This window comes from Mauremys reevesii, linkage group 13 (assembly GCF_016161935.1).
Source record: "Mauremys reevesii isolate NIE-2019 linkage group 13, ASM1616193v1, whole genome shotgun sequence".
Taxonomy (NCBI): domain Eukaryota; kingdom Metazoa; phylum Chordata; order Testudines; family Geoemydidae; genus Mauremys; species Mauremys reevesii.
This window is the reverse complement of record NC_052635.1, coordinates 8,245,155-8,262,504: the sequence shown is the minus strand read 5'-3', so window position 1 is coordinate 8,262,504 and position 17,350 is coordinate 8,245,155. Positions and strand designations below refer to the sequence as shown.

At 44.4% G+C, this 17,350-nt stretch overlaps 2 protein-coding genes and 1 pseudogene across 2 annotated transcripts; 1 reads left to right on the top strand and 2 right to left on the bottom strand.

Moving 5' to 3' along the window:
- Positions 1-6,678: 6,678 nt before the first annotated feature.
- LOC120379921 (olfactory receptor 11G2-like) lies at positions 6,679-8,300 on the top strand. Its single transcript, XM_039497435.1, has 2 exons — positions 6,679-6,750; positions 7,359-8,300. The coding sequence occupies exons 1-2, from the start codon at positions 6,721-6,723 to the stop codon at positions 8,298-8,300; spliced, it is 972 nt and encodes a 323-aa protein (XP_039353369.1). The 5' UTR covers positions 6,679-6,720.
- A 1,341-nt stretch (positions 8,301-9,641) lies between these two features.
- LOC120379920 lies at positions 9,642-14,186 on the bottom strand (annotated as a pseudogene).
- Positions 14,187-14,741: 555 nt separating this feature from the next.
- LOC120379918 (olfactory receptor 6B1-like) lies at positions 14,742-15,716 on the bottom strand. Its single transcript, XM_039497434.1, has one exon. It carries the CDS (start codon positions 15,714-15,716, stop codon positions 14,742-14,744), a length of 975 nt encoding a protein of 324 aa, XP_039353368.1.
- Positions 15,717-17,350: the final 1,634 nt, after the last annotated feature.

The window sequence follows — 17,350 nt, the reverse complement described above, 5'->3', positions numbered from 1 at the left end:
GTTGAATCTCATCAGGTTTCTTTTGGTCCAATCCTCTAATTTGTCTAGGTCCCTCTGTATCCTATCCTTACCCTCCAGCATATCTACCACTCCACCAAGTTTAGTGTCATCCTCCAGATCATGAATGAAGATATTGAACAAGACCGGCCCCAGGAACAACCCTTGGGGCACTCCACTTGAAACTGGCTGCCAACTAGACATGGAGCCATTGATCATTTCTCATTGAGCCCGACGATCTATCCAGCTTTCTATCCACCTTATAGTCCATTAATCCACCCATACTTCGTTAACTTGCTGGCAAGAATACTGTGGGAGACCATATCAAAAGCTTTGCTAAAGTCAAGGAATAACAACACATGCACTGCTTTCCCCTCATCCACAGACCCAGTTATCTCCTCATAGAAGGCAATTAGGTTAGTCAGGCATGACTTGCCCTTGGTGAATCCATGCTGGCTCTTCCTGATCACTTTCCTCTCCTCTAAGTGCTTCAAAATTGATTCTTTGAGGACCTGCACCATGATTTTTCCAGGGACTGAGGTGAGACTGACTGGCCTGTAGTTCCCCAGATCCTCCTTCTTTCGTTTTTTTAAAAGATGGGCACTACATTAGCCTTTTTCTAGTCATCCGGGACCTCCCCTGATCGCCATGAGTTTAAGATAATAGCCAATGTCTCTGCAATCACATCCACCAACTCCTTTAGCATCCTCAGATGCAGCGCATCTGGCGCCATGTACTTGTGCTCGTCCAGTTTTTCTAAATAGTCCCGAACCACTTCTTTCTCCAAAGAGGGCTGGTCACCTTCTCCCCATATTGTGCTGCCTAGTGCAGCAGTCTGAGAGCTGATCTTGTTTGTGAAGACAGAGGCAAAAAAGCATTGAGTACATTAGCTTTTTCCACATCCTCTGTCACTAGGTTGCCTCCCTCATTCAGTAAGGGGCCCACACTTTCCTTGACTTTCTTCTTGTTGCTAACATACCTGCAGAAACCCTTCTTGTTACTCTTGACATCTCTTGCTAGCTGCAACTCCAAGTGTGATTGGGCCTTCCTGATTTCACTCCTGCATGCCTGAGAAATATTTTTATACTCCTCCCTGGTCATTTGTCCAATCTTCCACTTCTTGTAAAGAAGTCACCATAACTCTTTAAGTGGTAACAGCTAATTTAGTCCCCATCATTTTATTTATATAGTTGGGATTGTGTTTTTCCAATGTGCATTACTTTGCACATGTCAACACTGAATTTTGTGTACTATTTGATTGCCCAGTCACCCAGTTTGTGAGATCCCTTTGTTACTCTTCGCAGTCAGCTTCGAATTGAACTATCTTGAGTAATTTAGTAACTTTCACAAATTTTACCACCTGAAAGTTTACTCACTTTCCCCAGATCATTTAAGAATATGTTGAACAATACTGGTCCTAGTGTAGTTTCTAGTGGGACCCTGCTATTTACCTCTCTCCACTGTGAAAACTAACCATTTACTCCTATACTTTGTGTCTTATCATTTAGCCAGTTACTGACCCATGATAGCATCCTGTGACTGCTTCCCTGGCATCCTGTGACTGCTGAGTTTGCTGAAAAGCATTTGAGGAGGCACTAGGGTGGTCACACATACATTCCCGGAATACCAGAGATTCCTGCACTTCCAGGAACAGTGTGCTCCCCCCCGTCCCCCCCGCTACCAGTGTGACCTTGTCATGCTGCATGGCAGACACCATGTTAAAGGAAGTGCTGCCCTGCTCCCACAGGCTGAGCGACAAACCAGCCAAAAAGAAGACTGTCTGGTATAAAACTGGTAAAGTGGGACCCCACTCCATCTTCCCCCACCCCAAGCCTGGCCCCTCACTCCCAATCAGGTCAGAACCCTTATTACCCCCACTCCATTGAGACTCCTCTCACCCCCAGGCCCTCTCAACTACTTCACCAGCCCCACTGAGATTACCCTGTTTAGTTTGGTGACAATTGGAAAACCCTGATTTTAGTGGCCAGCTTTTACAGTTTTCCAATATTCACCCTCATCCGTTGGGTTCTGACCAGAGTGGGGGCCAGGGGCTGGCCATAGAGGGCACCTGGCCCAGCCGAGTGAACAGCTTGGCCTGGAGAAGCAAGGGAGCATGTGACATTCTAGTTAATTAATGATAATGATTAATGAGGTGCTGGCAGAGTGTGGGGCCCACACAATGGGGACCAGACAGGATTTTGCTTTTCCCCTGGCTTGGCAAAAGAGAAACACATCATCCCCCAGCAGCATGAGGTCTAAACATGGTCCGTGGACTCCCTGTGCACAGCACACCTGAAATGCCGTCAGCTCTGGGGTGGGGCAGCTGGGTAATGACTCCACAGTGGCACCATATGAGGAAAGCTCACCCAGCACTGAGATGAAGCCAGCTCTGAGGCGGGGGAGCAGCCACAAAGTGACACTGCATGGGGGTGGCTAACCCAGCACTGAGGTGTGGGGGACGAGTGTCCTAGCTTCAGGGAATGGACCCTGCTCAATGGATGGACAGAGAGAGAGATCCCAGCACCTCTCAGAGAACACAGCACTGCCTTAGTATTGCCAACCACTGGCTGCGATTCACCATGTGCCCAAGGGGCTGCTGTGGAGGCTTTCAATGTGGCCTCATCTTGACACCTTAGCTGTTGTGTTTGAGGGGGTGAGCTCTGTGTGTGTGTTTATTGGGGGGTTAGAAGACTGGGGGGCACTGAGGGGAAGAAGGAGGGGTCTCCCTGGCCCTGTTGTGGGTATCCACAGATCATTCACGGATCAAATCCAGATCTCGCTACTCCCACCCGCTCCAGAGTCCAAGTCCCAGAGAGCCAGTGGCTCACAGAGCAGATATCAGCCACCCTCCTGCTCACAAAGCCACAAAACAATGCCACACTGGAATGGCTAACCCAGCACTGAGGGGTGTGTGTGTGTGTGTCCCTGCTTCAGGGAATGGAGCCTGAGCAATGGGTGGAGAGAGCAAGACAACCCAGCACCTCCTGGAAGACAAAGCACTGCCTGAGTACTGCCAACCCCTGGCTGGGATTAGCCACGTGCCATGGGGGCTGGCACTGCAGGCTTTCAATGTGTTTTGTTTGAGAGGGTGAGCAGTGTGTGCGGGGTGGGAGGGCAGAAAGCTGGAGGGTGGGAGGCAGGGGCATCTCCCTGGCACTGTTCTGGGTGTCCACAGATCGTTCAGGGATCAAATCCAGATCTGGCAGTTCCTACACACCCCAGAGACCAAGTCCCAGGGACCCAGTGGCTCAGAGAGCAAATATCAGCCCTCTCTCGCTCAGCTCCCTTCACAGAGGAGGCGTAGAGAGGAGGATGCAGAGATCTCACATCCAGCTTCCTTCTTGCTTTGATTCTTCCCTGGCTGCTGCATTGTTCTGCCACCTGCCCCTCCCTGCTCCAACCACTAACCCGGCCAGGCACAAATTCAGCCTGGCAATTAGTAGAAAGTTTCTAACCATCAGAAGAGGGAGGTTCGGCAGCAGCCCCACGAGAGGAGTTTTGGGGACACACAACTGTGTTCGTTTTAACGGAGAGGTAGAGAAGCGTATGAGTGTGATTGTATGATGGAGCTGCTTGTGATGGTGGAGACAGGGCTGAGTAGCCCCTGGGCTCACTTCCAGTTAATGTCCTGTGTTCCGAAAGCTCATGCTTAAAGTTTCATCTGGCCACCAGCAGGGGTCAGGAAGGGATTCCCCCCACCAATATATTCTGAGAGGTTTTATTTTATTTTGTTTTAATCTCCTTCTTCTGAAGCTCCTGGCGATGCCCACAGCTGGAGATGGGGGCCTGGGGGGTGAGCCAGGCTCTGAAGTGGCACAGAGCATTGTCTGTCTCTCTCGAGTGGTTGGCTGGCTGGTTCTCGCTCACATGCCCGGGCTCTCACTGATAACCATATGTGGGGTGGGGAAGGATTTTTCCCCCAGCTCAGATGAGCAGTCACCTTGTCATGGAACGGGGGGGGGGGGGTCGCCTTCCTTTGCAGCGTGTGGGTGTGAGTCACTCACCAGGACTACCTGGATGGGTCTCATTTAACCATTTCCCTGCCACAGCTGAGGTCTCAGGCACTGGTGCACCTTAGTCCCACCTGCTGTGCCTGTGGCAAATAATAATCTAGTCTCCTGAAGGTGCTAATTCTGTGTTCTCATTTCAGGTGCTCTCGGTGGCCTGTGCTATACAGGGGGAAGGAATAGGTGACTGGGTGGTCCCTTCTGGCTGCCCCCAAGGCCCAGAACTTCCTGACTTCCTGCCCTAGTGTTCAGTGGCAGAGCCAGGTGGAGGGAAGAGGGGGAGCGGAAAAAAAAGGTGCCACCTGCTTCAGTGCTTTTACTGACGGGGCAGCGCACCGGGTCTTCAGCGGCACCTCAGCAGCGTGACCTTCACTCGCTCCACAGGTCTTCGGCCGCATTTTGGCGATGAAGCTTCAGTGCCGCCTCCTGCATAGCACAGACCCCAAGTGCTGCCCCGTCAGTAAAAGCGCCGCAGCGGGTGGCGCCTTTTTTTTTCACCCCCAGGTGAGTAAAATTAAAAAGGTGCCACTTGTGCTCGGTGGGGGAGCGGCTGCTGCCCCGCTTCCCCTCTAGCTATGCTACTGCCAATGTTTTATCCCTCTGGCCCCACTTCCCTACCAGATCTGGGGACGGAACCCATGAGTCCTGACTCTCAGCCACACAGACCACTAAACCCGACTTTCCTTCTTCCATGGAACTCTGCTGATTTACACTAGCTGGGGATCTGGGACATTGTTTTTCCACTAACACCCATTCAATTCCAATGACTAATTGACATGGTGGAGAAAGGTACTTGGATTTCAGTTCTCACTCCTTCAATGCAGGTGTTAGTGCTCCCAGGAAACATCTCCCAGTCCTCCCTGTAATATCCTAGTAAAACCAGGGAAGACCACATCCATTTCAGCCTCACCCAGTGTAATTTACACTGTGAATTTAAACTGATATAGTTAAATGAATGCCAAAGGGGATGTGGATGTTCTTAATTCTGTTGAAACCTGATTATTCTGGTTTAGTTGAAATTAATTAAGAATAGGTTTAAACTACACTGAAATCAGCTTCTTTGTGACCAATGTGTGTCCGCACAGTGGTATAACTATACCAGTTTAAAAGCCAATTCAAGGTATACGAATTGCTAAGGCTTAAATTATTGATAGCATCCAGTAAACATTATTGTACTGGCCAATAGTTCTTCAGCAAAAAGCAGATTTTCATTTTAGACTGACAGGCAAACAGCTAGATAAACAAAAAAGTAAGTGTGAGAATAGATAGACAGTTAGATAGACAGATATGTCTCAGTTTAAAAGAAATAGAAAAGTGCTTTAAAACATTTTGGATGGATTTTTTTCCCTCTCTTTCCTAAAGTAGTAAGAAAAAACAAAATACAATTCCTTTGTATATCGCCTTTGCAGCAATATTCTGATCTGTTGTATATTCTCTGCTCTGAGATAATCAGAACAAATACTTCTCTGGGTTTGTCCGGATCCCAGAATTGACACAGGAGTTTTTACATCAAAATTGGAAATACATAAAAATATATTTATTGATTTAACATTTCCCATCTATCTAATCTATGAATTAATAAAATACATATTTACCACTTTAATATTTGACTTTAACCTGGGAATTAGCATAATATAGTGTTCATAACCCAATATTTCAACCAATTCTGGAAATTTGTCCTATACAGAATTATCAACTCAATATTTTAATTGGCTCAGGAGTTAAAAAAATCAGAACTATAAATGTAATATTTTAACCAAATCTAAAAACATATGTAGTTTTCAGTTTGGGGGGGGGGGGGTTCATAAAAAACTAGACATTTATATACATATTAGGTTAAAATTATAACCATGTCTGGGAAGTACCATTTATCATTAATACAATTTTAATAACATCTGGCAAATAGTACAAAATATACTTAATAATGTAATATTTAATCAAATCTAGACAAAAGTAATGTATAATTCTTAATTTACTATTTTAATGAAAATAAGAATATATCATTATTAAATATGTTAATGATAATAGGAATTCTTATCCAATATAGTTATTAATGCAACATGTTTAACAAATGTGGAAATCAACACAATATATACTTATTAATGTAAGATTTTAATCAAAAACCTAGAAATTAACATAGTACGTAAATATTAATTTAACATGTGAACTGAATCTGGAAATCAATAATATATGGACTTACTATGAATGAGTAATGAATACAATATCTAGTTCTTAATTTATCATATTAATTATGATATACATAATTATTCATTTGTTATTTAAATGGAAAGTAGAAATTAATAACATATTGGTATAAAATTATTTTCAATATAGGAATTGAAATCTTATGTAGTTATTTATTTTTAATCAAAATTCTGAATACTTTTCATTTTAATCAAATTTTTGAATTAAATCTAGCATGCTGTTGTTAATTTTACAGTCTGAGTCTCAAAATTAATATAAACTGTAACTCTTAATTTACCAGTTTAATCTATTTTGGAAAATATAATGTGTAAAATGCTTGGGGCAGAGACTTTTTTTTTAAATAAACACTAATATAAACCATAAATAATATAATTCTCATTTGACTCTATACATTCATTTCAAGCGCAACAATAATTTGTAGAGTTTAATCATATTGATACATTCATATAGATTTTTATATATTTGATCTAGATTTTCCTTCAGCAGAGCCTTTTGGGCCAATCCATGATTAATGTCTTCCTTGGAGCTGTCCAAACTCAAGGTAAGGAATTTTTAAAGGTCCTCTCGATTCAGTTCTGTGCCACTCATTAGCTAGACTGGGGGAAGGTTTGGGGTACATTTGACCAAGGTGCTTTACTGGTTTAGGATTCCAATCCCATTTACCAAAGGGATTTAAGGCCAGACACTCAAGTGGATTTAGGTGCCCAAATGTGCAGCCCCAACCCAGTCAATTTCATGTTAGTCTTGAAGAATAGGGAGGAGGGAACATTAAATCAGCTCATTCTGCTTCTGTGACATCATCCCCTGTTTTGACCAGCACAGATGGGGTTTGTGATCCTAGACAGGTCCATAGGAGCTGATCAAGCTACAGAAGCAGGAGCAAGAGTTCATTGGCCAGGCAGGACAGCTGGCTCAATACCTCACTGCAGGATCTTTATCCAGTGCGGAGGGTTTCCAAAGGCAGAATAAACCCAGCTTCAGTGTCAGATCCCAGGCAAAATTTGAAATATGATATGCAGGAGAGAGAGAGAAAGTGATTGTGATTGTGTGTGTGCTAGTTCCTACTACTGTAACCACTAGACCCCTCTCCCCTCCCAGCGCTCTTGGTAGAGCCTGTGAATCCTCTTGATTGTTTCCCTTCATCTCCAGGGCCCTCTGATACATCCGGCCAACGACACCATCCCAGTGACCAAGTTCATCCTGCTGGGTTTCGCCTCCATGGACTGGGAGAGCCGCACTTTCCTCTGTGCCCTTCTCTCCTCTGCCTACACTGGGACACTGGCAGGCAACCTGTGCATTGTGTGGGCCGTGCTGCGGGACTCCCGCCTCCAACGCTTGCCCATGTACATCCTGCTGGGGAACTTCTCCTGGCTGGAGATCTCCTATGTCACAACCACGGTGCCAAAGATGCTCTCTGACCTGGTGTCCCCCGGCCTCCCCATCTCCTTCCCTGCCTGCTTTATGCAGTTCTATTTCTTCTTGTCCATGGGGGCTACCGAGTGCCTCTTCCTCGCTGCCATGGCCTTGGATAGGTACCTGGCCATCTGCCACCCCCTGCGCTACCCCGTCCTCATGTCCCCACACAGCTGCTGGGTGCTGGCCTCCTCCTGCTGGCTTATCGGCTTCCTGTGGTTCATAGTGCCTGTCACCCTCATCTCCCAACTCTCCTTCTGCGGCACCAACACCCTGGATCATTTTGTCTGTGACCCGGCCCCATTGCTGGCTGCCTCCTGCACCCCAGCTCCCCAGGCTGAACATTCCTGCTATGCCCTGAGCTCCCTCATAATCTTCGCCACCATCCTCTTCATCCTGGCATCCTATGGGCTAGTCATCAGGGCTGTGCTGAGGCTGCCAGCTGGGGCTGGGCGGCACAAGGCCTTCTCCACCTGCTCCTCACACCTGGCTGTTGTGGGCCTGTTCTACGGCTCTGGCATGGTCAACTATGTCAACCCAGCCGCCTCGGGGGCCAGTGGGAAGGTGGTGACTCTCTTCTACACAGTGGGGACCCCCCTGCTCAACCCGCTGATCTACAGCCTGAGGAACAAGGAGATGAAGCAGGCTCTGAAGAGGACCCTGCTGGGGGAGCAGTAGGGGGTTCTGCTCTCTCCGCACTCTGCAGGGACTGGCTGGTCAGGGGGGTGGGCAATGGGATATGGGGACTTTTTCTTCTCCAATGAAGCAGGGGGAGCACACACAGCATTTTGCATTAACTCTAGGTCATACTGTAAAAATTCCCATTTGACAATGTACTCAGAACACAACTGAGAACTGGAGGAGAGGGTGGAAGTGTCTGTGTGTGTGTGTTTGTGTCTTTGCTGGAGGAAATATGCCCTGCTCAGTGTGTGTTTGTAGATGATAGGAGACTGAAATGAGGGTGTGTGCAGGGAGGCTGGCTTGTATATACTCTTTTTGTCTAGTGATATTTGAATACAGTTATCTGGATAAATGTGTCACCACACTTAGATCCCAAATGTTTTTAATATTATTTCCAACTTTTGGTAAAAAGCTACTGTTAAATACGTTTCTATTTAAAAAAAAAAGATTGGCCAGTTCTGTACTTTTATGTTTTTTATGTCAGGATTAGTGGAAAAGGCAACCAAAGAGAATACTAGTTTAAACTTTATGCACAAAAATAGAACTAGAAATATTGTATAAAAGAATTAACTCTAATTATCTGTGAAAGTAAAGAATGGATTTTATTAAATCACACTGCTTACTAATCAGATGAGAAACACTAATATTCAACAACTGTGTATAAGGAGAAAAGAATAACCATATAATATAATATCCATATTGCTAATTTGGAACATTCTATAATAATATTATTGTATTTAGAAAATTACTTATGATACATAAAATAGTCTTCTTTTAAAAGATTTTCCTGAAAAGACTTTGGATTCCCTTATTTTTTTTTTCCTATTTTTGAAATTATTCATAGATTTTTAGCAAAAATTATCAGACTCAGATCCTCATCTGATGGAAGACTTTCAGGGAGTGACGTCAAATTTCATTAGCTATGGATCTGGCCCTCATAGCCTATGGAACTATGCTGATTTACACCACCTGGGATTCTGGTCCATTGACTCCAATGGAGTTGCATTTATTTAAACCAGCTGGGGATTTTGCTTATTGACTGCAGTGGACCTATGAACATTTACACTGGCTAGGGATCTTGCTTTCTAAGCTAAGGGCAGCTAGGCTGATTTACACCAGCTGGCCCCAGAGACCTCATTGATGATTCAGGCCCTTGGCTCTGACTTATTTCTGAACACAATTTTTCATGATTGAGCAGAATTTGATCTCTTTTCACATGACATATATATATATATATATATATATATCTCCCCTGTATGACATATTGAGATCTGGTTTCTAATAGCAATGACCCTTCAAAAATAAATCATGTCTTTTTTTTTTCCTGACATCAGCATTCTATTCATCAGTCTCCGATAACGGCCTTTTTATCTCGGTGTTTCTCAGCATGTAGATCATCAGGTTTAGCATGGGGGTGACTAGAGTGTACAGGACTGAGACCATCTTGCCCATGGGGAGTTTCTTGAAGGGCTGAGCCTAGACAATGATGCCTGGAATGAAAATTAAGCTCACAACGATGCTCTGGGCTCCACAGGTGGTCAGAGCCTTAGGATTTCTTTCTGTGACATGTGTCTTTATCTTGACTAAGATGACAGTGTACGAAATGAGTAGAATGATGAAGACTATTATGGGGAGCAGCCCACCATTGGAGACCATCAGTATTTTGATCAAGTAAGTATTGGTGCAGACCAGTTTGATGACTTGAGGGACATCACAATAGAAATTGTCTAGGACATTAGGACCACAGAATGGTAACTGGAGTATCAGTTCAATCTGTACAAAAGGGTGAGCAAATCCACCTAGCCATGCCCTTGTCACCAGCTCCCCCCAACACACATCCTGGTTCATCATAGTCAAGTATCGCAGTGGTGTAGAGATGGCCACATACCTATCCACTGCCATAATCACAAGACAAAACATTGTTGCAGCACCGATTAAGTGGAAGAAGAACATCTGGAGGAGGCACTCATTGAATGAGATGATATTGCATCGAGAGAGGAGACCTGACAGCAGTTTTGGGGCATTAACTGAGGAGTTGCTGACATCTAGATAATACTTAGTCCTGCCATGAGTGCAGGGGACTGGACTAGGTGACCTCTCAAGATGCCTTCTAATCCTAGGATTTTACCCCATTTTTTCAACTGTAGAATTGGGGGTTGAGAATGTGAAAAAGTGTGAAAAAAATACAGCACTCTCTCACATTTGAAATGGAAGAAACAAAAATACTGAATTCAAATGAAATTAAAACTTTATTTTATTTTGACATTTTCTAAGGAAAAATTAAGATTGTCCATCCAGAAAAAGTGATTTTTCCAATAAAAAAATGTTGATTCAAACAAATCCCATTTTATGGGACAGATTTTTTTTTTGCAGATGAATGTCAACCACTGCTAATAATCTCATGTATAGAGGACAGTGCCGTGTCACTGCAAGTGTGAGCAGTGGTGCAGGGATGGTTTGGGGAAACCAAGGAGGGAGAGCATAGCTGTGTCGCTATTCAGGGTTATTCAAGGTGTCCAGACTGAATCACTACTACCTTCTTACAGCATGAGACAGGCTTGTACCCAGCAGGGTAAACCCTCCCCAAACACCAGCTTTAGACAACACAAGCTCTCCACTTTGAGTTCCACATGTGCCACTCTGTCCCAATGCAAACTAGCAATTTATACATCCCACTTTGTCACACTTGAGTGCCCAGTCCCCTCTCTTCTGGACACCTGCACTGCACACCAATTCCCTGCCTCTGCGGAAGTCATGCACCCCAGCTCAATGGTTTCATCACAATTCCACACTCTTCTTGCCACAAAGCACTTAGCCCTGTCTGTGATGAAGTGGAAATTTTCTTAATTTTTTTTATGAATTCAGTGTGTGCCTCAGTTTCCTCTGTGCATTGCACAATTATCTAGGTGGTAGGACAAGGTTGTGTGATGGTTGCAGAGACCCTTAGAGAGTAGGTGTGACTGCCGTCTATTTCCCTGGACCCAGACAATGGCCAGAAACTCTGTATCCTGGCAACTGATGACCTGGGCCCAACCTGCAAGAGGCAGCCAGAGGAGTTGGAGAACGAAGAGAGATGTGGCGGTCAGGTGACTGGTTTGCCCAGGAAACAGCACAAAGGATGCAGGAGGGGCAACTGGGAGTAACTGACGGAGGCTTCAGTGACCTCATTATGTTTGTATTTGGGCATGGTAGGCTGTCCTCTTCACACCCTGATCTCAGTATCCTCTTTGCAGACCAATCTGCCATATCCTGGAGTGCGATCCAGACTAGTGAGGAGCTGTTTCACCACCTGCCCTGTTAACCTGGGTGCCTTAATTGCTCTGTTGTTGTGATTCTCTTCTCTGGGCACCAGCAGCAAGTGTAGAACTTTCTGGAGGTCAAGGCATGGCTATTATATGAACCAAAGTAGGTGGTGAATCAGAGAATGCCTCACTAGAATAGTAACCACTAACATTCCTAGGAGGATGGTACAGGAAAACACAGACCCCCTGTAAGATAAGGAGGAATGACAGGATAATGGAAGAGGATGTTTTGTTCAACCTATCGGGTACAAGGTACAAGTATGGTAACTAATAGCGTCTGGAGTGTAATACATAACTTGTTTGTCTCAGTGTATAAAAGGAGAGTTCTAAATGAATTGACAATAGCTTATCAATATTCCTTAACTTCTGGGTACATGGCCTCACTATATCAGACACAAAGTGTGCACAGAGGTAATAGAACACAGTTTCCATCCTGCATCCCTTGTGTATGCAAAAAAACCTCATGGTCCCCAAATTGCACCCTTTCCTCAGTGAAAGTAGAGTTATAGGAAGGGCAACTTTGTATTGGCCATGGGGACAACACTAAGTGATGGACAAACATGTGCTAGTGAACCTATAGCTTGGTATGCAGGTTACTGATATTGTGCTTTGTTGACAATAAACCTGGTTGACCTTTCATCACCAAATTGAGCCTGTGGTCTTTCTTTATGATTAACATTGAGGTCTGCTGAATCAGCCAGCTACACTGGTGCAGTTAACACTGGCTCTTGGGAACAACAGAAGAGTAACCCAGGGGAAGCAGTGCACAGAACAGCAGGCTGCAGACAAGTATTCAGATCACACCCCGCATGTCTGTGCATCCCTGGATCAGCAACTGTGACTCCAGAATCCTGCTAGCAACACCCTAGTCACACTCCCTGATCTCCACCAGCCTTGGTGGCTACTCACAAGGTGATCCCAACACACTCCCAGTCCTGACTTTTCCCCAAACTATGTGCCCTGAAGTATCCAGCCCTCTCCTGCAACATTCAGAGAAATAATAAAGTTTGTTTTCTCCTTTAAAGCGGAAAAAAACCACACTACAGGTTATTAACTTAGCTGGGGTAAATACATGCTTTCCTGCAAACACAGCACTGACACTAACACGGCTGCTACTCTGAAACCTGAGCACCGAGACAGTTTATTGTAAAAATAAAACAAATTTATTAACAAAAGGTTAAGTGATGCCCAGTAAAACCTATTAAAAGTAGAGATGATTCAAAGCAAATAAAAGTGAAAACACACACCTAAAAGCCTAAAACTTAATCTAGCAAGGTACAAGCTTTGTTCAAGAAGCTGTTTTCCTCATTTGGTTATTTCTCTGGCTGTCCAACACACACACACACACACACACACACACACACACACACACACACACACTTCTTTCCCCCTCTATTGTTAGCTATCATCAAAATTACAAGGAGGGAAAATTTAACAAAATAAACTAAAGTACCATTTGTGGGATAAAAATATGTAATGTGTATGAACATATTTGTGTGTAGGGCTTAAGAGTGTGGGAGAGAGAGTTAGTTCTTTGGGATAGGTGTTCATTTGTCAGTGAGGATGTGTGTGCAAAGTTTGTTTGGAGGTGTTATGGAGAATGAGATGTGGGGTATGTACAATGGATATCTGTGGAGAAGGTTCAGTGTGTTGAGAGGTGTAAGATGGAGTATTGCTAAAGAGTGTGTGTGTGTGTGTGTGTGTGTGTGTGTGTGTGTGTGTGTGTGTGTGTGTGTGAGAGAGAGAGAAAGCGGTGAGATATATGTGGGGTTGGAATGTGTTGGGAGATGAACTTCTTAGTGGGGAGTGTGAATTTCAAAGAGAAGTGGGACATCTTTGTGTGTGAGATTAGGGTCTTTGTTGGGCTAGTGTGTAGCATCTGAGGATGTGGGTGTCCAATGTGTGGGTGTAGCTGCAAGGGATGGGGTTATAAATGGGGCATGGGGTGCTTTTGATAGGGGATGGCATGATTATATATATATGAGGTGACTATATGTGTGTGCATATAGGGTACAGATATGTGTTGGCTCAAGTTATGTCGGGGTGATGGGGCTGTGAGGAGAGAGTTGAGGTGGGTGGAAGCTTTGCAATGTTAATATGTGGGAATGTCACTGTTGGGTATGTGTTTACTCATATTCAGGTTTGGATGTGTGTGGGGGTGTTGGCTGGAGGTGTGTGTTGGATATCTGTGGAGTGTTAGGGATGTTGGGATAGCTGACACAGAGTTATGTGGGAGTTTAGGTACTTGAGATGTGTGTGGATGTATGTGTGTTGGTTTGTATGCTTGGGTATGGAGTACAGAGAGGGAGTTGGTGTGATCTGAATGAGAGGTAGGAACCTCATCCGCTTAGGAATGTTTAAAAATCCCACTAGGCACCTATCTGCATCTGTAGGCATTTAAATACCTGTGAAAATCTGGCCCTGTTAACCAGATGTCAGGGGCACTCTTTATCCCCAATTCCCTCCTCTGGTTTCCACAAAATCAATAGGGTTCTGCCCACTGGTGCCTAGAACAATCCATGAAAATGCTGATCTGGGAATTCAAACATTACCACTTTGCAGAGTAACAGAGAAATACCATCGGGTTGAGTTTAGGGCCTCACTTTGCTCAGCCAATAAACCACTTAGACTTATTTTCATCCAAAAAAGTGTGCTTCACAATGGTGAGTAAGGCCTCTTACCTTGTTTCATGTCACACAGGGGGTCAGGAGCAGAGCAAGTAATAGACTCCATGAATCCTGAATCAGAGCCTCTGCTAATATGACACACTCCTCTCCCATAGCCAGGTGTACAGCCCAGGAGTCCTAAATCCCATCCCTCACCTGCTTTAACCCACTAGATCACTAGACCACACTCCTCTGAAAGAGCCAGGGATAAAACCCAGAGTCCTGACTCCCTGCCCCGCACCCTCCAGTCTAACCCATTAAACCCCACAATTCTCCAAGATCTGAGAATAGAATGCAGAAGTCCTGACCTCCCCCACAAAGGTATTTCTTTCTCTAACTGCAATGCAGAAATCAGAATAGCACCCTAGTATCAGTTGCTGACCAATAGCTTCCATCATCATTTAAACCATTGGCCTTGGTGGATAGGAGAGGCTAACATTGAAGTCATCCACAATCCCCCTCCTTTTCCCTTAACTATCCCAGTCAATGAGTCCAACCTTCTTCCAATTCAGCCTTCTTCTGCTGCACAGCACTCTCCTCAGCGCCTCCTTCAATTCCTTGTTCCTTAGGTTGTAGATGACAAGGTTGAGGAGCGGGGTGACTACACAGTAGAAGACAGAGACTACCTTGTCTGCCTGGAAGGTGTAGCGCACCGTGGGCCGGACATACATGAAGGTGACAGTGCTGTAGAAAATGATGACCACGATGAGGTGGGAGGCGCAGGTGTAAAAGGCCCGTTGTCTGCCAATAGTGAAGGGCATCCTGCAGATGGTGTAGATGATGTAGCAATAGGACACCATAGTGAGCAGGAAGGAGCAGAGGATGATGACCCAGGCGAAGGTGAAGAATATCATCTCGCTGACTGAGGTGTCTGTGCATGAGAGGCTCAGCACTGGTGCCAGGTCGCAGAAGAAGTGGTTGATCTTGTTGGGGCCGCAGAAGAAGAACTGAGTAGTAGAGATGGTGAGGGGCAAATGGCCAATGAAACCACTCACCCAAGAGCCAACAGCCAGCTGGGTGCAGACCTTTTTGTTCATCAGAGTGCTGTAGCGCAGCGGGTAGCAGATGGCAATGTAGCGATCATAAGCCATCACACCCAGGAACATGCACTCGGTGGTTCCCAAGCAGAAGAAGACATAGAATTGGATGATGCAGCCCGACACAGATATGGTGGTCCTCTCCACCATGAAGCTGGACAGCATCTTGGGCACGGTGACTGTGGTGTACCAGATCTCCATGAAAGAGAAGTTGCTCAGGAAGAAGTACATGGGTGTGTGAAGGCGGTTGTCCTTCCACACTGTGGCGATGATGGTGGTATTGGCCGTTACAGTCAAAACATAAGCAAGGAGGAAGAAGGTGAAGAAAAGAAAGGCTTGCCATCTTCGTAGGCTATTGAACCCTAAGAGGATGAATTCAGCAACAGCACTCTGGTTTCTGGCATCCATCCTTCACTGTGTTTAGAATTGGAGAAGTAGTAAGAAGAATATGAAATAAAATAAAATAATAATAATAATAATAATAATAATGGTGAAATATAATGTAAATGTTACTGATCTGAAAGATTTTAAATGAAGTTACCATTGTGGAAACAGGACAAACTGAAGGTCTCTCGGTCACTCTCTCTTTTTGTATTATGCCCATCATAGATTCCAGGTGCTATTACCAAGAGCACGTCGGGGTCACCAATGTTATCAGATATTTGGCTCTGCATGTGTGTTCTTTGTGTGCTGTCCCAGCCCTACACAGACAGCTGGCACAGCAGACCTCAGTCAAACTGCCCAATGACCACAAGACTTGGGTAAGTAGAGAAGGCACCTGGCCAGGTTTATTGTTGACAAAGCATGGTAATAGCACCTGGCAGACTCTACGAGGATACTAAGACATGTATGCATGTGACAATGGACACAGCTCAGTCAGTGGCAGGATTTTCCACAGCCCCCTAGGATGGACAAAGGGTTAAGGAGAGGTATTTCAACATCTATAGACTGAAGCAAACAACCTGGGATAAACTTCTTATGTATCACTGTATGCATCTCATGATATGTTTGTTACCTCCCCTTGTACTTTCCTCCTAATGTTTCAGACAAAATATCACTATTCATTACTTTTGTCAAACCATTTTATTATGTGCTACATTGGGGTGTTCTTCTGTTGGCTTGCTGGAATGTGTTTGCATATTCATTGTTTTAGCAATGCTAGCAGTACTGGTGCCGAGTCTGTGTACTGAACACTGGCTTGCAGGTAAGCATCTGCTTTTAACAGGGCCTTACTATTGCTCATAACATAACTTGTGTTGACTTTGGTTCAAGCCTTACACCATGCCCCAGACCCATGCTTCAGGCTCTTTCTTTCTATTACACACATTTTCTGGGGTAATCCTTGTGCTTGTGTGCATTTCCTCAATAAGCCATTAACACTGTTTGGTCTTTTTACTGTTGTACCTGAAAGGCTACTTGTGGGTGTTTTCAACCTCACGTTTCAGTAACATAGCCAAAATTCATATATTCACATATGATGATAGCACATACAATCCAATGAGATATTAATGTCTAGCAGTTCAAGACTTTTAGAATGATTCATCACAAGGCATACTTTGTACAAAATATATCCTAATTATATGACAGTGGCAAAGAAGGGTGTCACACACCCCACTTCCTCTGGGGCACAGGTTTTATTTAATGAACATTACACAACATAATTTGGGGGGAAAGAAAAGCCATTATATCCAATTGTAATTCCAACTACAATTTATTTTGTCCATAATTTAAATTAAGATAGGGGAAGGGAATTAATATTTTTGACCCTAGTGATAATAATAACAATGCTTCTCACTTGCATAGCACATTTCTTCTAAAGATCTCAAAGTACTTCTGGTCTGTAGAACTGATTCCAGGTCACCTAATTACTCTTTCACTGCTCTTCCCATTATTCCACATTGCCTGAACAAAAAGATATCCTTACTACAGTGTGCCATATTCTTAGCCCTAGAGTTCTGAAGAAATACTCCCAACTCTGATAAAAATTCCCCTTTTTTGATTACACTCAAAATTTTCAGAACATCTCATGCAATTTTATGGCA

Excerpts from the sequence above, each read along its gene's own strand:
- LOC120379921 (XM_039497435.1), top strand. The coding sequence starts at position 6,721 with ATGTCTTCCTTGGAGCTGTCCAAACTCAAG. Across the intron at positions 6,751-7,358 it reads TGGAGCTGTCCAAACTCAAG|GGCCCTCTGATACATCCGGC; the intron begins GTAAGGAATTTT and ends CTTCATCTCCAG.
- LOC120379918 (XM_039497434.1), bottom strand. The coding sequence starts at position 15,716 with ATGGATGCCAGAAACCAGAGTGCTGTTGCTGAATTCATCCTCTTAGGG.